Here is a 24,853-nt window from a genome sequence, read left to right as displayed (position 1 = left end):
AGCCTTTATGGAGGTTCAGAAATCTCTCGCATTTTCATAAAAATATTAGGGGTGCACCAATTGACCGGCCATAAATCGGAAACCGGACGGTTTTTGCTTAAAATATGCGATTGGTAATCGGCCGGTCTTTTGATTTTTTTTTGGTCAATTTTTTCGGAAGTGCGCCCGGGTGCTCCGACTACATTACTTCTGTGTGAAAGCTAGGCCTGGGCGAAAAATCGATTGAATGAATTAATTCGAATTTTTTGTTACAGGCGATTTAAAAAATAAGTAAATCGAGTTTTTGCGTAATGGCGCATTTTTGGCTCCCCAGAGCTTCTGTAGCGTTAGTTTCACATGGCAGTATGGCAAGCGACAACAACAACATCATAGCACACACGAAACAGCAAGCGACAACATGGCTACCAGTGAGAGTTGGAAGTCTGCTCATCTCATCAGTAAAGATGCTCCTGTAATTAGAAGTATATCTACAGCACGTGCATTCAGATCAGGGTTGCCAGGTTTTCACAACAAATCCTGACCAGTTGCTTCTCAAAACGAGTCCAAAACTAACACAAACGCGTTTCCAGGATAAAATATAAGTTTATTGGGAGGGTTGCCTTGGTAAAATTCACATTTTAGGGGCTAAATATCAAGTTAGTGTGTGTCTGCCTCCCGAACAATGTTAGGTAGGTTATTCCAGAGTTTAGGCGCCAAATAGGAAAAGGATCTGCCGCCCGCAGTTGATTTTTATATTCTAGGTATTATCAAATTGCCTGAGTTTTGAGAACATAGCGGACGTAGAGGAGTATAATGTAAAAGGAGCTCATTCAAATACTGAGGTGCTAAACCATTCAGGGCTTTATAAGTAATAAGCAATATTTTAAAATCTATACGATGTTTGATAGGGAGCCAGTGCAGCGATGACAGGACCGGGCTAATATGGTCATAATTCCTGGTTCTAGTAAGAACTCTTGCTGCTGCATTTTGGACAAGCTGTAGTTTGTTTACTAAGTGTGCAGAACAACCACCCAATAAAGCCAGGTAAGGGTCCAGGTAAGGGGTGGAGTCCAGCAGCCGCATCACTTTCGTTGGCCACGGCACTGGCAGGGGATGGACGGCCTGGCATCCTGGCCCGTCGGCTGTGTAAACAGGTGCAGTTCTCATCTGGATCTCGGGTCCAGCAGTTCATGTCTCTGGTGGCACGGGAGTCCCTCAACACACCCTTCCTGGACCCACGAGGACACCACTGTGCATGCACGGGGAAGAGACACCCCATCACACGAGACACCCCTGGCTGCAGATTGTAGCGCGGTGACGTCACGAACGTACGTCACGTATGTATGTCACGTATGTACGTCACGTATGTGTTTACCGCGCATGCGCTTATAATTTGCATTGCCTGATGATGTTAGTTGTTTTCGCGTCGTGCGTGCATTAAAATGATGCGCATACTTAAAAGAAAACTCTAATAAAATGTTAAAGTATTAAAGAACATTAAGGTATAAAAAAAGACGGGAAAAACAACCATGTTTAACCATGTTTCATCTGAGGTAGAATTATACGGAATTAAAGTTTATTCTGTAATATCTGTGTAGTAATATATAAACATTCTTTTGCACTTTACTTCACTGTGTATATTGTAATTTTACACTTTAATTTAGTCAAAATTACAACGGATAATGTACAGTCATCGGCTCTAATAGTGCAGATGGTCAAACGTGTGTTGTTCACAATTTGATGCAATCGATCCTGTCCGAATCTGCCTTTTCCCCCTACCTTTTCCAATTTCAAATCACATCAGAAAAGCATTTATATTTATATTAAATAAAAACGAAGGAAATAATCAAACAGTTTTGAGGGAGGGTTTTAATGTCCTAATATTCTGGCATACATTTAATAATTTGAATTAAATTTACATTTATTCATTTAGCAGACGCTTTTATCCAAAGCGACTTACAGATGAGGACAGTAGAAGCAATCAAAAACAATAAAAAGAGTAATGATATATAAGTGCTATAAGTCTCAGTTAGGTTAACACAGTACACGTAGCATGGGATTTTAAATAATATAATAAAAATAAAACAGAAAAAAAAAGAACACCGAGCCGAGCCAGATAATGACTCGTTCGCAAGTCAAGAACCGTTTCTGTCAGATGCGTCCGATTCGAGAACCGAGGAGCTGATGATACTGCGCATGTGTGATTCAGCGTGAAGCAGACTGACACACAGAGTGTCTGAACCGAACTGATTCTTTTGGTGATTGATTCTGAACTGATTCTGTGCTAATGTTATGAGCCCAGGTAAACCGAAGGCTTGCAATCATTGACAATAACACCATTATTATGCTTATGCAAACAAAAGTGCAACATCCTTATATTTATTTGTTACCCCTCCATCCTAGTACATCCCTGCATCTTTTTCAATCCTATTCCATTATCATTTATAGCACAATTGTTTATACACTTATTTATTTGACTACCTTTTTTTTTTTTTTTTTTTTTTTTGTCTGTGTGTTGGTGTCTCTGTGTACTGGAAGCTTATGTCACTAAAACAAATTCCTTGTATGCGCAAACATACTTGGCAATAAAGCTCTTTCTGATTCTGATTCTTTCTGATTCTGATTCTGATTCTGATTACGTAGAGCGCAAAAAAAACGGTGAACTATTTTCTTCAACCGGTATATTGAATCAAACTGTCTGAAAGAACTACTGGTGATCCGAAAACCAATGCAACCAGTTCTTGACTCTTGACATGAACGAGTCAGTCTTTTGTTCGTTATCTGGCTCGGCTCGGTGTTCAGTTCTCTCTCCACAGTAGTTCAGTCAGTGTACTGTTTGAGTACATGAATTACTCAGGGATATTGGTTTGTTTGAACTCAGAGGGAGTGTCAGCCACATTAAAAAAATTAACAGCTTAAGTCATTTGTGGATTAATGCTTATTGGAGACGAGAACTGTTTTAAATGATTCAGTTCGATTTGGTGAACTGGTTCAAAAAGATCCGGTTACATCAAATGATTCGTTCATGAACCGGATATGACAAACTGCGTTGTTTTGAACTCTCTCGAAACAGATCCGGAAGAGAAGACAATGCTGAATAAAGTTGTAGTTTTTGCTATTTTTGGACCAAAATGTATTTTCAATGCTTTAAAATATTTTAAAGGGGGGGGGGGGGGGGGTTGAGCGAGAGACCGAATTGTCACAAAAGAAGTGTGTTTTTGGTTGCCAGGGCAAGACAACCCTGCACAGATTACCACAAAAAAAAAAAACAGCATTAAGGGACCAGTGGACAGAGTTTATTTTTACAGAGCATCAACGAAGTTGTGCAAGTGTTTTTGTTTGTTACCTGCATTTCGAAGATGCTTGTTTTACAAACAAGGCCCAGTTTGACGCCGGATTTGCACATCGTTTATTTCTTAAGGATAATGCAATCCCAACGAAAAAGGGTCACGATCGTGTGTTGGAACTGCAGGCGGTGAGTAAAACTGCTTCAAATATCTCTGTGTTGTTAACTTAGCTATCGGCGCGTAAGCACATCAAGTAAACAACATGCGATGTTGTCATCAAACTGCACTTTCCACATGTACAGCGACATAAAGTGGAAATTAGTCCGTTTCCAAAACCGCTAAGCAAATATATACAATATATATATCGTTGCTGATGCTGCTCTTATTAAATTTCAGCCGCTGGATCTGATTCTGGATCATAAATATAAGCTGAATCTGACTGTTAGCCATGGTTTGTTTTGGATGATGTTTTTTTCCTCATGACAATGTCACAGCTTCCAAGCGCTCTCAACGCAAAAGCCTAGTGGCGCTCGTGATTCTTTAGCTCCGCCCACACGTCACGCCTCCAGCCACCCGTGTTTTTCCGGGAAAAATCGGTACAGACTATCTTTCTCTTATGAATATAATAAAACTAAAGACTTTTTGGAGCTATGAAGGATGCAGTACTACTCTATAGGTACTCAAGATTAACAGGATATTGAGTGAAAACGAGCATTTCAACCCCCTTTAACCGACCCTCTGATGTCACATGGACTACTTTGATGATCTTTTTCTTACCTTTCTGGACATGGACAGTAGACCGTACACACAGCTTCAATGGAGGGACTGAGAGCTCTTGGACTAAATCTAAAATATCTTAAACTGTGTTTCCAAAGATGAACGGAGGTCTCACTGCTTTGGAACAACATGAGGGTAAGTTATTAATGAGATAATTTTGCTATTTGGGTGAACTAACCTTTTAAGATTACTAAATTAAATCAAGACAACAAGTTTGCATGATTTAATTAAGTTAACTTAATAAATTAACTTTTTACAGTGCATTTTGCATAATATATTTATTTGTGTAGTCTGAAAATCACTCATTTGTGGCTTTAAACCACACAGAAAACTTTGTTGTTTCTGTTGGTTCTAATGAATTTACGATCATTCAAACAGAACAAGAGTTTCTGTGTAGTTGTCATTGCACGTTAATGTGAACTTTCTCGTTTTCCACATATTTGTCTAAAGACAAAAGGCATCTGTTTTTGTAGTCTCGCACACGCCTGATCACATTGAAATGAAACTTTCCATGGTGTGGAATGTGGTTGCCATTTTGCCTGCTGTCCATTACAAACTCATTACACTATACACTACTGTACTTTCCCCACTAAGATCATTACTGTAATTAAGTTTTGCAAAAACTGCAGACTGATAAGCCATTAAGCATCGCTTGAGTGTGATGATAGCCGAAGAACTTAACTCTTAACTCATGCATGTCCTTACTCAGAGCCATATTTACGAAATGCCATTGTCTTCACACAGAGGATGACAACTGGTTTGATGAGGGCTGTCGATCACAATGAATCCAACAAACAGTTCTATACAGGTCAGATAAACCACTTCTGACGAAGAGAAACAGGGAATCTAAGTACTATCTGGTATCTGACAGATAATCTTATCTTGTCTGTTGTCTGGCTACTAGTTTCTCTCTGTAGCTGACCAATCTATTTTCATGTCAACACTCACATTACCAATGACTGGCATGCTTGTATTACTGAACAGTACTATATATGAACCAAAACCGGTAAAACAAGTATATCACATCCACTTCTGTGGTTTGCATTGAAGGAGGAACGATCACAACAATCAGCTGCTAAACATGCATGACACTTTTTGTCTCTAACACAAATGAATTAAACAAGAAAAATGGTTATTCTTTTGTATCTGTTGTCATGTTTGAAAGCTGTCAATGCAGGTAAGTCTTTTTTATTGTTACTCTTTAATGTCTTTACTGCTACTGCAGCACATGTGGCGTTTAGTTTAAACAAGGACCTTTCTAAAAGCAGAACATGTTAGACGGCGTTCAATGTATAACCAAGTTACATTAAAGTAATAGAAGACACATTATAAGTAGCTGTTTAAAATAGTCTACTTCGATACATTATGCAGAGGTGGAGACAGGCCGTTGGTTTGGAATTTGGATTTCATTAGATCATTAGATCCTGCATTAAATCCATTGTAACAGCACTTAAAAAGAAGATGCGCCATTTATTATTAAAGAAGAGCTCACACATTAAAAAGTAGCAAATATATATGTTAGTATGCATAAGACAATTTCCGTTGTGTTGTGCCAGTTTAGTTTTGTTGTGTCTTGTTTCCATTGTGTTTCTATTCTAATTTTGTTGTGTTGCGGCTTGTGTACAATGTGGTGTGGTGATTTCGATTTGTTGTGGACATTTGCTGTGTTGTGTGCTACTGGGCCACGGTAGTCCACCCTCCGTCAGCTGGACTGCCAATGATGGCAGTTGCTATATTGTGTGTATGGACTGTATACTGCTTTCCAGTCCTTGAGTCTACTTCAGAGTCTGCTCCAGTCCCAAGAACCCGCTCCAGAGCCCGCTCAAGCCCTAGCGCTCAGTCCTGTGTTGGCACCAACCTGTGAGTTTCATGCCTTTCCGGTTTTGACCACAGTGTTCACTTGTGAACCCTCTGCCAGTTCTGTCATGGCTAAAGATGCCATCTCTAAACTCACAGTCTGCCGTCATGGCCACGGAGGCCATCCCTGATCTCTCTGCCAGTCCTGCCACGTCCAAGGAGGTCATTATTGAACCCATTGCCTGTCCTGTCATGGCTAAGTAGGCCGTCTCTTAACATTCTGCCTGTCATGTCATGGCTACGGAGGCAGCTCATGAACTCTCACTTGTCATGTTAAAGCCATTAAGGCTGTTCAAGTATATTCATATTGTCATTTGGCCACTGAGGCCATTCACAAACTCTCTGCCTGTCATGTAACAACCACTGAGATTGTTTATAGTTACTGTTCTATCATGGTCTGTCCATGTCTCTGCTCCGCGATGGCCTCCTCATCTCCCCACTGGTGGTTTTCAGCGTTGCCTCCATGTTCTAGACCTGTTTAACAGTCCAGGTTCACCTCTGCACCATGGCCCATGGTCTGCCCTCTGCTCCACGCACCAGGCGCGTCACTGTCCACAATCCATGCCAGGGGTAGGCAAGTTCGGTCCTAGAGAGCCGCAGTCCTGCACAGTTCAGCTCCAACCCTGAAAAAAACCCTCACCTCTCTGTACCTTAGTAATCATGTGTGGATTGATAAACTTGTTCAGGTGTATTTGATTAAGGTTGAAGCTGAACTCTGCAGGTCTCTCTCTCTAGGATCGAACTTGCCTACCCCTGGTCCATGCAATGGTCCAGCTCCTGTTCCCCTACAAAGGCCTGGCCCTCCATCCCCATCCCTTTGAGTCTGTTCATGTTTGGGATTCAACTGCATTTATATATATTTACTTTACTGCCTAATAAATCAAACTATTGTTCTATAAAATGAAATAATGCTTACTGTTACGTAATTTCTACTCTTGCATTCTTACTTTCAAAAAGTAATCTGATTACCTACTGTGCATAAATATGAAAACACAGAAAAATTCCTTATTACCTATTAGTCTCATATGACACTGTACTGAATGTTATCTGTCCTTGTGTACCCACAGGCTCTCACTTACTGATGTATTTCGCAACATATATAATTGGACAGACACCTTTTCCAGAATTCACTGTTGTGGGAATGCTTGATGATGTACAAGTAAGGTACTATGACTCAGTTACACAGAGAGCTGTAAGTCACTCTCACAATGATACCAAACACTATGATGAAGAGCAAACTGATGACATTGTTATATTCCGTGATATGTACTACAACTTGAAAGATCGAGCATATTATCTGAAGGACAATCTAAATCTCTCTGATGGTGAGTTCCCTGTCTATATACTTAAATTATATTGTTTGAAGATTTCTTTGAAGGTTTGGAAAAGAAAGAAAAAAGAATACAGTATGTACAAAAATAGGACAATGAAACTCAAACAATAGTCGATATAGTGTTGGAGGATACACACTTACAAATGCTTAAACTAGTTGCCAAACTTCACTAATTTCATATTCCGTCAGTAAGAGCAGAGTATGAAGGTTAGCAGGTTAAAATAGTGCAATCCACACAACTTATTGAGAGACAGTTCAGAAGAGGAAAAAATTAATAAATACATTTTGGTGAGTGTCTTGGTATCCAGGGAAAAACAGCCATATGAACCACATCCTGCAAGAGTAACTGTTGATGTAAGAGATTGTCTGAAAGGGACATAAATCCACAGCTAGCCCACTCATTGCAGAATAAATTGTATACATTGACTCTCCTTTTTCCACCATGACTGATCATCAGGAGCTCAACAGGTTCAATATTCATGGTTAGGTTGCTATAGCCAAACCTTTGGCAAACTCATGCTAATAGCAAACACTGGTTTCAAATCATGGTATTGTAAATGTCCAACTTCACTGTCTTTCCCACATCCGAGAGAGTTAGGCGCTGTAAATTATGCCACAGAGATACACTAAAAATGGGAATAAGACTTGGAGCGTGTGCATAAACCTTGCACGCTGTATACAAACATTTTTGCTTTAGTAATTTATGATTTTGCTTTAAAAAAGCTAAAAGGCTCATATTGTCACCATCATATTGTCCGCCATTGTTGTTGTTAGTAGCCGCGTCTGACTAGGGTCGAGACGTGGGGTGATAACATTATTGTTTCACAAAATATACACACGTGAAGTTCATCGTTTCCAGATTTATCCACTCTGGGATCTGGTTTAAAAAAAAAAAAAAAAGAGATGTCAGGCTTCAAAAATGGCTGATTTCATCTGGCCACACTTATGCAAGAGAAATAGCTGAAATATCTGTCATTCCAAATTCCAGTTGATGCTCTACTGGCTGTATAGTGTTTCAGTTTCATTATCCAACCCCTGTATGTATGTTAGTTGCACAGTATCTCACCTCATTTTATCCCAGATACTGATTTTACCAATTTGTGGAAATTTTGCTGTTTAAGGAAATATGTTCTTACATAATTGCTTACATAATGGGACCACAAAAGTATCTAAATAAACTCTATTTCTCTCCATTTGAAGGTGTACATGTACATCAGAGGCTTGCTGGATGTGAATTGTTGGAAAATGACAAACCGGGTCCAATTTACACATGGGATGCATTTAATGGTCAAATGAAAGAGTGGGGTATATTTGATGCTGAGACAAAAATATTAGAGATTAACTTGTCATTAATACGTGCATGGGACCAGCACAAACGTATTTATGTAAATTTTCTTTATGAAAATATTTATCATCCTATTTGCCTGAAGATTTTGAGGAGGAACATGAAGAAAAGCAGCATTCTGCAAAAAGGTATAGAGAAACTTGTCTGATTAAGTACAGTACAAGAAGTGCATTGCATTACAGTAAATTGTTTTTTGAGTAAGGCATAACATCACATGAGGGGGGCAAGGTTTCCCTGTCTCTGTGATTGGCCTATTGCCCTCTCAAGGCGATACTGCCTAGCACATTTGGTCCACAAATACACAAACTGATAGACTAATAATAATAATAATAATAATAATAATAATAATAATAAAACAAACTGAGAATCCATGACTCGCTTCTCACTTCTTAACCTGCACTTCGCCCACTTATTATCTTGGACAGTGCTATGGCTGCGGTAGAGTCAGTCAGGTTCCTGGCACCACCATTTCTCAGGACCTGAAGTTGGACACTCAAATGGACTCCATTGCTAAAAAGGCCCAGCAGAGACTGTACTTCCTTCGCTAACTAAGGAAATTCAACCTTTCACAGGACCTGCTGAAACAGTACTACTTGGCCATCACTGAGTCCATCCCGTGTTCATCCATAAGTCTCTGGTTTGGTTCAGCTACCAAATCAGAATATCAAGAGACAGTCAGGAGTGCTGAGAAGATTATACATTGTCCATTATAGCTGGCACGTTCAAACACAGCATCTGAAAATTGCACATTTGTAAACTACAAAAATTGTAAATCACATATCTTAAACATAACAATTTGTTTCTGCCTCTATATCTGCAACTAAAAGAACAGAATCATCAGCATATAAAAACATATTTCCCTCACATACAGCCTGAATATAATTTATATATAATAAAAACAATAGCGGACCAAGTATAAAACCCTGCAGAACCCCATTATACACAATCTTATCCTCTGAAAGTATTCCTCCCACTTCTGCCAACCTAGAAGCCAACCAAGATTTTGCTGTACATAAAAAAACCAAAGTACTTACTTTGTCTGATGATATTGAATGGTTGACATTATCAAAGGCTTTCTGTAGATCCAGCAGAACCATTCAAAATGTTTTCTCTATCAATCTCTTTCCTAATCAATTCTGTCAAAAATAATAAGATACGATGAATCTGACTTTCTAAAACCTGACTGAAAATCATATATTAATTAATTTTTACTAAAATACTCAGCAGTCTGCTTGATCACCACTTTTTCTTTTATTTTAGAAACAACACTCAATATAAAAACTAATAGATAGTTTCCTGGATCCTGTCTGCACTCCTCCTTAAAAAAAATAAAATTATTTGCTACTGTTACTATACCTTTCTCCAATAAAAGATTTGTGATATTTGTGAGAGTATAATACTAGTGTGCAATAATACTAGCTCCATTTTTTCCAATTTCATCCAATCCAGTTGATTTAGACACGTTTAATTATTGCTCTAAAATGACCTTAATACTGTCTACTGAAACTTAACCTTAAAAGTGAAAATGAATTTGGCAACACACATTTTCATTGATTCACCCAAGGACTGGCTTTTTGTTTGATAATCACTTTGAGGGGAGTTACTATCTACAACTTTAAGAAACACATTCTTAAATTACATCAAAGCTTCTTATATAATAAATATTTTTATATAATAAACATTTTCCCACCTTATTGACCTAATTTGATCTTTAAAATCAATGTTTAATGTTATAATATTTCAACAATGTATTCCGTAAAGTTTTGTGATCCTTACATTTTGATTCATAACTCTTACTTATGCAAAAATAATCAAATGATCACTAACTTTCAATCACCACTTTCTGGAAAATATTTTGAGTCAGAATCTCTTTTTGAGACCTAGCTAATTGAAATGACCAAACAGATTATCTTGTAATCTTGCTATTTAATTTATGGTTACATACATTAATGAATGATGCAATTAATAAAAAATTTTGGTTACACTTTAATTTATGGTGTCATTGTTACAGTGTAATTATACATTTAAGTACTGCGTAATATCGATTAACTACATGTACTAACTGTGTGGTAAGGGTTAGGGTGAGGGTTTGATTTTAGTATTAGTTGCATGTAATTATGAATGTGTTTTTGTTATTACTAGAGTAATTACATGTTACCTGTGTAACAAGGACACCATAAAATAAAGTGTTACCTAATTATTATTTTTTTTTTTATCCTTTTTTCAAGTGAAACCCAGAGTCAGACTCCTAAAAAAGGTGCTTGCAGCATCTCATGAGTATCAAATCACATGCCTGGTAACAGGTTTTTATCCCCGCGACATTAACGTGACTCTTGTCAGAGATGGTCAGACTGCTGATAATGGAAAAATCACAGGAGGCAATCCTCTTCCCAATGGAGATGGAACTTACCAGATAAGGAAGAGTTTGGTGATGAGTGTTAAGGAACTACATGACAGACATAATTACAGCTGTGCAATAAATCACTCAAGTCTGGACAACACACTGGACATTATGTTTGGTACAGAAAAAACATTCATCCTGGTCTTATGATGCTCACCTTCAGTATAGTGAAGTTCTGTTTTTAATCTCAGTTAATGATTAATCTTTCTATTTTAGATCTGGAAGAAACTGGCCTGGGATTATCAACTTTGTCCGTGGTTACCAGTTCCTGTTTGGTGGTGTTTATATGGGTGCCTCTTATAATAACTGCTCTGATCATATGGAAGAGGAAGAGACATGCTGCTGGTAAATTTAGCTGCTGTTTAAATGGAAATAACCGTATACTTTAAGGGTATTATAACAAATAATGTTCAATCTTTAACATATTCTGCCAGTTTTTAAGAAAACAAATTGGTGAATAAATAATAAGATATAAAATTCTGTGTAAGATGTGAATTCTGTCTTACTCAGGACCAGACTTCAGAACATCACAGAGTGATTACTCCCCTACTCCAAGTGAGTATACATTACAGCAGTACAAGTACAAATAAAAACACTTGTTTATCTTATATTATAATTTAATAATGACACTCTCTTTTCCAGCACAAGATACATGAAAATTAGCATACATATGGTCTCAAATGACAACATGCTTAACACTGGGATGTTAATACTTAACATCTTCATATATTTCCTTCTATATGAAGAAAATAATGTAAAGTCCTCCTCTTACCCTTGTTAATATTTATGCCCATTGCACCCTTTTTAAAATCAAGATAAGGGATCACTGGGCAAAAATGACTCTGCAATAACCAGGCACCAGGAAATTTGGACCTGTCCCATCACCCACACTTATAGTCTTTGATAATTTGTCTACTTCATGACATATTTTCAGTATTTGACCCAAGTGTTCAAGTGGGTCTGAAGACCACAAGCGTGTGTAGAATATTTGAGTTTTGCGATGGGATACTCTTGGGTGTTATAAAAATTATTTTGTACAGAGCTGAAGTGTTTCCCTGACATGTTTGTAGTCAGTTTTTAGATGTTTTGCTTGATTCGTCTACCCAGGTGTGTCTTGTGAACTAGCTATCTTTTTAAGCTGGTTACCCCTTGTGTATACAGTGCATATAGCCCTTGTGTTTCCCTTGTTACTTTGGCAGTTGTTGAATGTGATAGTTAAAATTCTGCTCTTGTTTCTGTACTTTGTTCCCAGTGTTCCTCATTATTTGCTTACTTTGGCACATTATTAAATACCCTGCATTTAAAACCTTACATCTGCATGCTTATTCTTGCCTATTTCCTTATTACAAATATATTTTATGTATCATCTAAGTTAAAGGGATAGTTGAGTGAAAACTCAAAATAAGAATTCAGTCCTTTTGACGCTGGATGTGGATGCAATGTTTTATCTGTTACTAAACTGCTTTAATGTGAAAGTATTGCTTTTATACACACACTCACTGGCCACTTACACCTTGATAGTGCCAGGTTGGAACCCCTTTTGCCTTCAGAACTACCTTAATTCTTTGTTGCATAGATTCAACAAGGTGTTGGATACATGTTGGTCCATATTGACATGATAGCAGCACGCAGTTACAGCAGATTTGTTGTCACGGTGTCTGGTCTCTGTTTCCCTGGCTGTCCACAGTGGTCTCACTTCCCCATAGGCACCTCACCACAGGCACTACAATTCCCACAAAGCCTTGTCCCTTCATCACAGTAATTGCACTCCTGTATCTTCACTTGATAGTCATTACCCTGCCTATATAATCCGGTCTGTTTCCATTTGTTTTCATGGAGTCCTACTTTCCGTCACCAAGTTTCCTTGTGTTCTAGTTTCTTGTTCCCTGTTTGTTTGTGTTGGACTGATGTTTGGTTATGACCCCTGCTTGTTTTAACTCTGATTTTGGATTACCCTATTAAACTCACACTGCACTTGAATCTTCCGTCTCCTGTGTTCCCGAACGTGACATGTCCACTGCAAATCCATGATGTGAATCTCCTGTTCCACCTCATCCCAAAGCTGCTCTATTGGATTGAGATCTGGTGACTGTGGAGGCCATTTGAGTAAAGTGTACTCATTGTCATGTTCAAGAACCCAGTCTGAGATGATCTGAGCATTGTGACATTGTGCATTTTCCAGCTGGAAGTAGCCATCAGAAGAAAAGTATAGGTGTAGTCCTAGAGGGATGGACATGGTCAGCAACAATACTCAGGTAGGCCGTGGCATTTAAACAATGCTCAATTGGTACTAAGGTGTCCAAAGTGTGCCAAGAAAATATCCCCCAGACCTTTACACCACCACCAGCAGCCTAAACCGTTGAGACAAGGCAGGATGGATCAGCTTTTGTATTCTTTATGCCAAATTCTGACTCTACCATCTGAATGTCACAGCAGAAATCGAGACTCGTCAGACCAGGCAACGTATCTCCAATCTTTTATTGTCCAATTTTGGTGAGCCCGTGCGAATTGTAGCCTCTTGTTCCCGTTCTTGACTGACTGGAGCGGCACCCGGTGTGGTTTTCTGCTGCTGTAGGCCATCTGTTTCAGAGTTTGACCTGTTGTTTGTTCAGAGATGGGATTCACCATACCTTGGTTGTAACAAGTGTTTTTTTAGTTACTGTTGCCTTTCTATCATCGTCTCCCATTCTCATCTGACATCAACACAGCATTTTCATCCACACAACTGCCGCTAACTGAATATTTTCTCCTTTTCATACCATTCTCTGTAAACCCTAGAGATGGTTGTGGGTGAAAATCCCAGTAGATCAGCATTTTTTGAAATACTCAGACCAGCCCGTCTGGCACCAACAACTATTCCATGTTCAAAGTCACTTAAATCCCCTTTCTTCCCCATTCTGATGCTCAGTTTGTACTACAGCAAGTTGTCTTCACCACATCTAGATGCCTAAATGCATTGAGTTGCAGCCATGTGATTGGCTGATTAGCAGTTTGTGTTACCAAGCAATTGAACAGGTGTACCTAATAAAGTGGCCAGTGAGTGTGTGTGTGTGTGTGTATGTATGTATATATATATATATATATATATATATATATATATATATATATATATATATATATACACAGGGTGTGATTTGTGAAAAATAAAAAATAAACGGGGGGGGGGGGTGTTTTGAACATTTTAATTTATAAAAATATATACTGCAATTTAATTTAGCTCATTCAAAGAGTTTTCTTTATTTTCATGACTATGTAAATTGTAGAGTCACACTGAAGGCACCAAGGGCTATTTGACCAAGAAGGAGAGTGATGGGGTGCTGCGCCAGATGACCTGGCCTCCACAGTCACTGGACCTGAACCCAATCGAGATGGTTTAGGGGTGAGCTGGACCGCAGACAGAAGGCAAAAGGGTCAACAAGTGCTAAGCATCTCTCTGGGAACTCCTTCAGGATTGTTGGAAGACCATTTCAGGTGACTACCTCTTGAAGCTCATCAAGAGAACCCCAAGAGTGTGCAAAGCAGTAATCAACGCAAACGGTGGCTACTTTGAGGAACCTAGAATATGACATATTTTCAGTTGTTTCACACTTTTTTGTTATGTATATAATTCTATATATAATTCCACATGTGTTAATTCATAGTTTTGATGCCTTCAGTGTGAATCTACAATTTTCATAGTCATAAAAATAAAGAAAATTATTTGAATGAGAAGGTGTGTCCAAACTTTTGGTCTGTACTGTAATTCTCAATAAAACTGTTTTTATTACTATATTTTAATGTTTCGGTTGTCAGACAACAGAAGGAATATTATAATGACTGAAACGCGGTCCATTAAGATTACATAACCAGCTCTCAAATATTAATCTGCACTAATGAAATCAAATATACATACAATAAAGTCAGTGGTTGTGCTGTGACTGATGTCGGCTATACTTGCTTGTAAAATAGAGTTAGAAGCAACAGAATATATATATATATATATATATATATATATATATATATATTTTTTTTTTTTTTTTTTTTTTTTTTTTTTTTACTGAGAGTGCTGCTCCTCTCTGCGTTCGCTGAACACAGCAGAAGCAGATAGAGAGACCTCGCGCTCGTGCAGCAGCATCAGGGAGTCTCAGAGATTAAATAATGATTGTCCCAAAAGCTGCTAGTCGCTTTTTTGGGAAAAAGTCGCTAAATCTAGAGACAAAGTCGCCAAGTTAGCAACTCCACTGCCCAGCAGACCGGCTTTAGCCGTCTCGTGTTGATAGGCTATTACTCATAAGGTGTAACCAAGCAGATGACGCCGTGGGAGGGACATTGAGCAAGTCTGCAGAGTGTTGAATACATATATATAACACACACACAAACACAATAGCGTTATCTCCTCTAAAAATATAAAATGATAATAAATGTAAAAAGAAGAAAAAAAAAGATGCAAGTACTATCCATGTCAGGATTTAGAGGTTTTATTTTCATGTTAATAAACTTGTCTGTGTCTGAGGGGGAGGGGGGCTTCAGTGCTTAATTGGAAATGTGGAACAATGGTAAAAAGACAGCTTCATTTACGTAATTATTTTAGACAGGGCCCAACGTCTAAAACCAAACAGGCCAGAATTATTATCGATACTGATAGCAAAGGTTTAAGTTCACCAGCTGAGATGTTAACACAAAGGAAGATGAAACCACCTGCGATGAACAGAGTGAGTCGACAACTACAGAGAGTTCTGGCAAGCCGGGGGAAGAAGCATGTGGAGGTGAGAAAACAAGCACCAAAGATGGAGAAAGCCAAATAACGGGCAACATACAGAGTCATATTTCACTTGAAATTAAAAATAAATTATTTGAAAAGATTGTTGCTTGTGCTCCTAAAATTGGTCTGATGCTTAATGAAGCAACTAGTTTAAGCAGAAAGAGTGCTTTAATCATTTACGTCAGATTACAGCTGCCCGGCATGGAGTCGCCATAGAATATTTTTGTTGAACTAGAAGACCAAAGTGCCCAAGGAATTGTCCATAAACTGTTATGTGGTGTTAATTTTACACAGGATTTTTTGTCTAAAACCCAAATAGGTCTCTCGTGCAATGGAGCATCAGTTATGCTCGGCCGCAAGTCTGGAGTGGTCAGACTTAAATCACTTTTCCCAAATATGTTGGTGTGGCACTGCTCAGCACATCGACTGGAGCTCACAGTCGGCGATACGATGAAGGAATTAGGGGAAGTAAATCACTTTAGGATTTTCATGGATAGACTATACACATTGAATTGCACATCATACAAAAACAGAATTGAGCTTAAAAAAAATGTGCTGATGAATTGCACATTCAGTTGTGCATAATTGGCCGGGACTTGGGCAACCAATGGGTTTGTCGAAGCTGTATGGAAAAATGATCCTGCCCTCTACAATCATTTCAGTCAGACAGCAGAAGATTCCTCCCGCGACAGCATTACCCGTGCTATTTACAGTGGCCTAGCTAAGCGTTTGTCCTTATACAGTTTTGTCCAAAATCTCAGCCTCATGTGCGATGCACTTCAAGAACTGCCTGAGCTGTCCTTGGAGCTCCAAAAGCAAGGCTGTACAATTATAGCAGCTCATAGAGCTATTTGTCGCGGGGCAAGGGTGTTTGAGGCAATGTCTGAGAGACCTGGACTTCATAGCCAAATCAGTCAAAATGCTGTAAATGACAGCATCTTCCAAGGCATTCCTCTGCATCCAGGACGAAGACACGCAAGGTGTTTATTAGTAGTCTGGCAAAAAGCCATGCTATCGTACGTAAGGGCAGAAGGGGACCGGGCGGGGTACAACAAATTCATCAAAGAGTTAAAGGCCATCTTTCAATTTAATTGTATAAATTAATTTATACAGAATCTTGTATGAAAATGGCAATTTAAAAAGACATACATGAGGATACATATGTTTTACAACACCCACGGGCAGAAATTAAGAAAAAAAGTGTACCTATTCTAAGCTACGCTCCAAAAAAACGCCATATCCCAGAGAATGTGTCATATGACATAACGACAGGCAAACATAGGTGCTGCCGCCCTGGTTCTCACTGTGGGTTTACGTAGTCTGAGAGAACAGAAAAGAGACTGTTGTTATCGTTATTATAGTTATAGTAGGTTTGAGTTGTCACAATGGTGAATTCTTGTGTTTGTTTTGGATGCAACAACTCCAATGTCTTGCCATTGGGTCCACCGATTTCCAAACAAGAAACAAAGATTTCCATGCTTGGATACATTTCGTTCAGGTAAAGAGAAGCAATTTCGCTGCCTTCTCGTTGACACTTCACTTCGGACAGCTACAACCAAGGAGATCTTATGGAATTTCGCATGGGATTTTGACGAAAAGAGTGGGTAAGCCTCGCAAATGGAGCTGTGCCATCGGTGCATGCAGCAAAATCTGGCGGGAGTGAAGAGTCTAGCAGAGAATCTGCGTGTCGAAAATGGGAGCTTTGCACAGTAAGTCTTATAATACCTTATACAAAGTGTTGCATCGAAATGTAGCTCTGCATGTAATTTCTGCAAATGTATTTCTCTTGACATTATAATGGATTAGTCTTGGCATGACTTTGATAAGTTAATATTAGCAACATGAAGGCATGAAAGCTGCCGTCAGCTTACTCTTGTTACACCACGTGAGGCTGCACATGAGCCTCCTGACACTTATTTTATTGAGCTAATAAGACAGGGTTCCAGACTGCGACCATTTTCTGGGAATGTGCGAGTTAAAATTTTATGTGGTCACATTTATGCGAGTGCATGGTCATGTAGTCTACTACTCGGTTAAATTCACGCATTAATTTTTGCATTTAACTTATTTTAGCGCCCGCCAAAGTGATTTTTTTGTCCCGCCAAAGTCTTATTTGATCGGTGAGTAATGTAGATGAACTGTTGCGCTTGTGACAGGGCGCATGTTTAACTGAAAGAATGAGCAGAGAAAGAAGGCGTTTCTCAATGTCAAGGATACTTCCTTGGTAGGACTGATCCTTCCAAGTCACCTCCTTCAGAGGCTAGGTGAGACTCCTCTTTAGCATACGGAGAACACGTAAATGGAACAGGCTAGCAAGTGCACGTAATTGCGTCATTACGCCAGTGAAAAGGTCAGTTTGAATAACGCTGTGAATGGTATCATTAAATTACTTTGGACAACTTAACTAGTTATTTATAAAAGGAATGCCGATGACGCAACCAATTGTTAAATGACAGGTCTGGTTCAGTTAACCACTTGTATAATTTACAATATCAATACAGTAGTAATTTGTACTGGCATTTAAACTTCAAACTTTACTTATTTACTACAGTTATAACAAATGTTTGGTAACGTAAATAAAAACCGCTAACGCTCCGACTACGTTAACGTTCCACATTTTTGAACTAGATAGCAAAGCTGCGCGCATAGGATTGTGGGTGATTTGAGAGCGCGAAGGATACACATATGCATCCTTTCCTGTGTATGGGATATTCTTCGAACGAAGGACTCAGTCCTTGGTTGAAATTCCGAGGATCCTTGACATTGGAACAGTCCTTCGACGGATGTCGATGACGTAGCATCCTCGAAATACTGGCTTCCGAGGATCTTTCCTTGACATTGAGAAACACCTAGAGAGTCAGTCGGTCGTGCGCACGCACTCTTTCTCTTCGGAGCCAGGCTAAAGTGTAAACAAGACTTCACCTTCTCCAAAACGCATCCAAGTAATGCTTTACAATATTAGTTTACAGAGTTAAATCGAAGTTGCCTTGGTTTTCTTTGACTAATGAAGCTGGTATCAACAGGGCACATGCAAGGGAATGCAGCTTGGGAATCTTTTAAAAGATTTTGAAAAGATTAGCAGTCTTTTAAATAATGCATGAATGGGGGATTTTCATGAAAGACTACATTTTTTAAAGTTCAAAGTTGTGATTTTGGTCTGTTTTCTTATTTTGGGAGAGAGTGCTGCCAGCAAAGACGGGACGGGTGCAACTGCCACTTCAGATCCTGAAGATGATTTAGATGGAGACATCTCTACAATGGACCCTGAGCCAGAAGTGGTCGATCGTGGATCACAGTGCAACATAAGATGTTTACATCGTTCATTAGGTAGTTAGCTTATATCTAGCATTCACCATACATGCCATATACAGTCACAAATAAGGATTACATGTCAATATTTTTCAGGGTCTCCATGGTTACCATTTTGTAATTTACACTTTTCAGACAGTAAACATTACAAATTATGAACTTCACAATGTTAGAAAAATATATTTTGTACTGTGTTGCATTTGATAGTGCATGTGTTGTTACCAATGAATGTACAATGGTGAACAATTATTAAGATGAATCTCTTTCATTTAAGCTGTTCAGGTAAAGACTCAGATGGTGGATGTGGAGACTCAAACGGCTTGAGAACAAAGTGATGATGAATGGACATTTTCTGATATCATCAACCATTCTGGTGATATGTCATGGAGTCCAGGGGAGGAGATGCTGAGCGAGTCCTATGAGGAGGAAACAGAAGAGCTGGAATCTCTCAGTGACCCAAAGTAAAAACCTTCTTATTAATGGAAACTTTTTTCTGATTGTGTATTGGAAAATGTCATAGTCAGAATTAATGTTTTTTTTTTTCCTTTTCTTGTTTTCAGTGCTGTTTACAAGTTCATTGTTTGCCAGAGGCAGTTGCTGTCCTTGTTCATGGTTTGCCCTGCTTGCTGTGGGGAAACACAGGGACACATAATGCACCCGGAAGGAACTTTCATAAAAGTCAAGCAGGTAATGTCTTATTTGTCAAATGTCTGTGAGGAGCTGAATTATAGTCTGTGAATGTACAGTACAGTATATTAATTATTTGTGTCTTAACCCTACAGGTATTTCACTACCTCATCTTAAAGCTGCTTGCGTATCAAATCTTCTCTCATCTTTCAGGCCTGCAGAACTTTTGGTTATAAGCGTTACTGGCAAAACCAAGCGAAGGTGCATCAAAACATGCCTACCTGCAACTCAGCGGTGCTATCCACTTCTCAGGTTGCATGGCTACTCAGACAATCAGGATGCTGAAGCTGTTTGGACTGCAGTGCATAAGTCCCGGCACTTTTTTTCACCATCAGCGCTATTACACTATCCCTAGCATCGTGCAGGCCTGGAGGAATGAGCAGAGGGGGATCATCAGAGAGTTGAAGGAGACTGGGGGTGGACTGATCCTGTCTGGTGACCAGGGCCGTGCAGAGACCTTTGGAGGGGCAGGTGCTCAAAGTATAAAAGGGGCACATGGAACAAGGCTTTAAAAAGCGCGGTTCAAAATATCAATACAGCAATATATTGTGATGCATTCCTTGCCAATTTGCGTACTGATATGGATGATTATGTATTGATACGGCAGCCAATGCTGTGATGCAGTTTTGAAAAAGAAAAAGATTAGAAGAGACAATTTTAAGTTTAAAAGTAAAAAAGTCTACATTTGCCTCTTTTTCTTCCTCTATCTCCATCTCCTCATCTGATCTATTACTTTCCACTCTCTGTCCATCTAGGAACAAGGCACAATCTACTATTTCATTATCAATCTATTATTTTAACCATCAATACTATTTTTGCACTTAATCAATAAGTCCACCTTAAATATTGATGCAAAACAATAAACAACTGAGTCATGCAATGAAAGCACTGTATAACTTATATAGGCTTATGTCTTATTTATTTTTCCTTTTTATTCAAAACAATTCCAAACATGCTTAATATATCAGGAAATATCTCGATTCTCAAACGTGTAAGTAAACGCGTTTTGCACCTTAATAGATTGTTATTTGATCAATAAATGGAAAGGTAGTGTAATCTATTAACTACACATAAAACCCCGACTTTTTACTTAAGTGCCATATCATGCCATAAAATATTTTAAATACGACTGAATTTGCATTTAATGTAAATTTTAATAACAATATTGTAAGTTACTTATTTTAACTCTTTCATTTTGCAGAGAGTAAAGAACATTTACAATATCAAATAACATTTTCATTCAGTTTAGCCAGAGTTCAGGCACTCTCAAAAACTCCCATTAAAATCACTGAAGCACTTTATATTACATTATGCACATCAGGATTGTTTTTAGTTTTTACTCTCTCTCTCTGAAGAAAGAATTCGCTAAATAATTCAGTCAGCAAGCAAGTGAACAAAAACACCGCGTTTCATGATGACTCTTCTGCACGTCTCCGATTGGCCATTGCATTCGCGCAACAGAACCGATGATTGGTTATCATGAATCGTTGTACGAACGTCTCTGGCTCAGCGCCAGCCAGCGAACACAGATTTGAATTTAGCAGCTGATGCTGTGCACTGAACAATCTAATCACAACAGTGTGATTATATGAAATATATAAAAATATTATTCTGCTGTTTTTTTTTTTTTTTTTTTTGTCGTTTGGAAGCTGCATTTAAAATCAACTTTGCTCAGAAATCTTTGAAGGGGCATGACGCCTCTGCCCCTTGCCTGTGAAACGTTTCTCCCTCAAACAGCACGCTAACGTTACTCTACACTACAGGCTACACACCGCAATATAAACAACATATCTGCATGTTCTCACATCACGTCGTTCTTGTAAAATAATAATAAGTAAATACATATCAAAATCACTTCGCTGAGAATGAAACACCACTTACCAGCTTCCGCGGTAATGAAAATATCCTCTGACAATTAAAAAATGCGCGTGCGGCGTGACAAATCGTCCCGGTTGGATGAGGAGGTCGTCGTCGTCAGGTCAAAGGTCATCATGTTGGTCATCTTATTGACGGCTAAATTATTATTCAAAATTTTACTAATATTTAGATTGGGCATGAACAGGCATTCACAAAAGGAAACGTTATGACCAAAAAAAAAAAAAAAAAAAAAAATTAGAGGAAATTTTGCTTTGACAAAAGGGCACTTTGGGCACCAAAGGGCAAAGGGGCAGGTGCTCAAGCTGAACACAATTGACAGGCACAGTATCACTCAAAATAAATTCTAAATTCTATAAAATCAATTTGTGTTTAAGGTGGCCAAGTGGGTACACGTGAGAAAATGTGTTCAGAAGGAACAAGGCATTTCTTTGACGTCTGGCATATTGGGAAAAGTATGTATTCTGATGTTGGTAGTTCTATATAACAGACTTTTTTTGTAGTTAAATTCACTTTCCTAATAATTAGTTTGCTCTCCTCTGTTGGTTTGTTCTGGAACAGGTGTACAGAAAGCACTGGATGCTGCTGCAAAAGAGAGGGACTGTGAGGATCTGAAGCTGTGGAGGCCAGCCATCATCAACCATCTCTACTGGACCGCAGCTTCCACCCCTACAGGAGATCCAGATGAGATGCAGGAAAAAATGGCAGAGTATAATAAATCATGTACAGGACATACATGAACACAGCACTCCTGCATTTACCAGCTGCACACATCCACCGTTGGAAGGAGAGGCAAGAAAAAAGGAGTGGCTGGAACCAGGTACAACATAGTAGCCTATGTTAAAAAATGTCAAATGTTATGAGGCTAAACTTTTTTCAGTGCTTGTTAAGTTTAGTTTTATCAATACATAGCCCCATGTGTACTAATAATTACTTGTGTTATGAAATGCGACAGACTATATGACAGAATATGTTTTATTCAGGATCACCAGCAGTGTAGCTGCCAGGAAAGCACTGTTAAATGATATTCGACAATTGTCACCTCAGCATCAGACATTCTCCCTGGAGGCCTACCATTCCCTCATTCTGCACTTTGCTCCCAAACACGCTGGCTTTTCTTTTCTTTGTGTTATCACTTAAAAGTATCGATACTAATAAAATTAGGTCTTTTTTTTTCAATTTCAGGATATTGCAATACCTTTATACTTTTGTAGCAGGTAAATGATGACAGAATGAATATGGCTAGAAACTAATGCAGTCTTGTATAGCAGACAAATGTTATTGATAGATAACAGCATTACATATTGTTTGCAAAAAAAATAATTGCAAAGATGAGTCACTGTCTTAGACCCATTTGAACTGAAAACATTAATGTCATGTATTTCTGTTGCATTTCACTGCATTGGGTTAGCTTTGGAGACCTAATGTTCTATCTACTTATCTCCTACAGACTTCTCTTGGCGGCCCTATATCTCAATAGTAATGGCAACAGAGATGTAGCTCGAACCAGTGAGGGTGAGGCACGCTACGCCGTTCGCTACCCCTGGTTTCGGAAAGGTGGCTGGGTAGTCCACCCCCATCAAGGAGAAACCATCTTACGGTTAGTGGTTTCACTTAGTTTTTCAATATCTTTTTTTATGTGAATCTATCTTTTTTTATGTGAGTCAACCATGTTACTAAATGTGTTCTAAACATTTCTCTCCTCAAGGATCCGCAACAGATCGTATGGTCTCGCTGGTAGAGGAATACTGCAAGTCACCACAGGCCCTACAATAAATCTATGCTGTCTTGTCCTCTACTACACCCGCCCCCCACCTCTTCCCACCAGAAGGTTGCCAAGGATGAGGCAGTCAGCCTCTATCTCGCACGACACTCACGTTTTAACAGTAATAAAATAAATCTTACCAGTACAGTTTGTTTCACTATGGATTTCTTAATTGTCTTCCAAGCGGGGCCACTGGAAACCTTTGTATGTTTGTCCCTCCTTTGCAAACTGCCTCCTTATTGCTGACACAACATTTGAAGATATGGCTTTCCTAATGTTCCTGCCTAGTATTCCGTACGCCCAGCGGACAACCTGCCTGTATGATGTGTATCGGAACTGCCTGTGGTGGAGATTGGGACATAATTACATTTTGATCATACCATTTTTTCATAGTAAACAATTCCAGTTGTAAATATTGCATGTCCTGTTGGCTGATATTCCACTGTATTGTTTGTTTTTTGACAGCGGAAATAATTTTACTCACAATTTCTTTTAAAAAACGTTTTTAATGCACATTTATGATTAATTTATTCACGCAAATTGAGCTCCTACACTATTTATCTACATGTTCATTCACTGGGATTTTCAACTCGAAAGATAGGTTTCAAAAGTGATTTTTCCTGAATACTGGCCTCAGGATGCCAGAGCAACGTATGGTGATAAAGAAAATTAATCTCTTAGCAAACAGTTTGGCAGTGACAGCCCTCGAAATGCCATTTGGGCTTTGAGAGAATATCGAGAGAACGGTGGTCAGCTCATCCCAGCAGGATCAAAAGACTTTTTGACTGCTGTTACCACGGTTCCAATTTCAAGTGCAGAGTGTGAGATGGGTTTTTCTCACTTAACTTAATTTGCAGTGCCAACCGATAATAACTTCCACACCTCCACAATTTAGTTGCTTTTATTTCTCTGCCTTGTTGGACCACCATTACCTCAGTTTAACCCCATTCCATAAGTGAGGTCATGGATTTCAAAAGGGACACAGGACTGCAAATGACTCCAGAAGCAAAGAACAATCTAGAGAGACCGAGGGGAAATTGATGCCTGTTTTATGGTCCATTTTAAACAACTTTAATGGTAAGAATGACATTATACTACTTTTCTGTGTCTCTGCAGTGTTAAATACATTGTTAATTTGTGTTTTCATTATTTTCTACTGGGCTAAAAAAAAAAAAAAAAAATAGGAGGGAACAAGTTGGTGTAATCCTGAATTATGGTTATAATAATAATTATATAATAATTGTAAATTGCGGAAAATAGCCTTGGTTTTCATTAAATGTCCTACAGTACCGTTCTCAGTACAACATTTCTTATTTAGTTTTCTTATTTAAACTGTTTTAACAAGCATTTTAGAAGTAAAAAAAAAAAAAAAAAACATTTTAAGAGTCATAAAAGACCATAAAGACATTTGCCATATGTTCCAGGACCTTACATATTACAAATTAAGCACTGACCACACCAAACAAAACTAAATATATGCGAATGCATATTTTTATA

General features: G+C 38.6%; 1 protein-coding gene and 2 long non-coding RNA genes across 3 annotated transcripts; 2 read left to right on the top strand and 1 right to left on the bottom strand.

Moving 5' to 3' along the window:
* The first annotated feature begins 4,493 nt into the window (after positions 1 to 4,493).
* LOC113059497 (major histocompatibility complex class I-related gene protein-like) lies at positions 4,494 to 11,635 on the top strand. Its single transcript, XM_026228021.1, has 7 exons — positions 4,494 to 5,220; positions 6,968 to 7,225; positions 8,434 to 8,706; positions 10,807 to 11,097; positions 11,196 to 11,324; positions 11,490 to 11,534; positions 11,622 to 11,635. Exons 1-7 carry the CDS (start codon positions 5,172 to 5,174, stop codon positions 11,633 to 11,635), a joined length of 1,059 nt encoding a protein of 352 aa, XP_026083806.1. The 5' UTR covers positions 4,494 to 5,171.
* A 7,332-nt stretch (positions 11,636 to 18,967) lies between these two features.
* On the top strand, positions 18,968 to 19,955 carry LOC113059635 (uncharacterized). Its single transcript, XR_003278114.1, has 3 exons — positions 18,968 to 19,047; positions 19,304 to 19,716; positions 19,870 to 19,955. It is a non-coding gene; the product is annotated as an uncharacterized LOC113059635 (long non-coding RNA).
* Positions 19,313 to 23,776, bottom strand: LOC113059634 (uncharacterized). Its single transcript, XR_003278113.1, has 3 exons — positions 23,497 to 23,776; positions 19,938 to 20,083; positions 19,313 to 19,445 (listed from the first exon to the last, which is right to left on the bottom strand). It is a non-coding gene; the product is annotated as an uncharacterized LOC113059634 (long non-coding RNA).
* Positions 23,777 to 24,853: the final 1,077 nt, after the last annotated feature.

This window comes from Carassius auratus, chromosome 41 (assembly GCF_003368295.1).
Source record: "Carassius auratus strain Wakin chromosome 41, ASM336829v1, whole genome shotgun sequence".
NCBI lineage: Eukaryota > Metazoa > Chordata > Actinopteri > Cypriniformes > Cyprinidae > Carassius > Carassius auratus.
The sequence above is the reverse complement of the archived record's forward strand: the minus strand, read 5'-3'. Positions and strand labels throughout refer to the sequence as shown.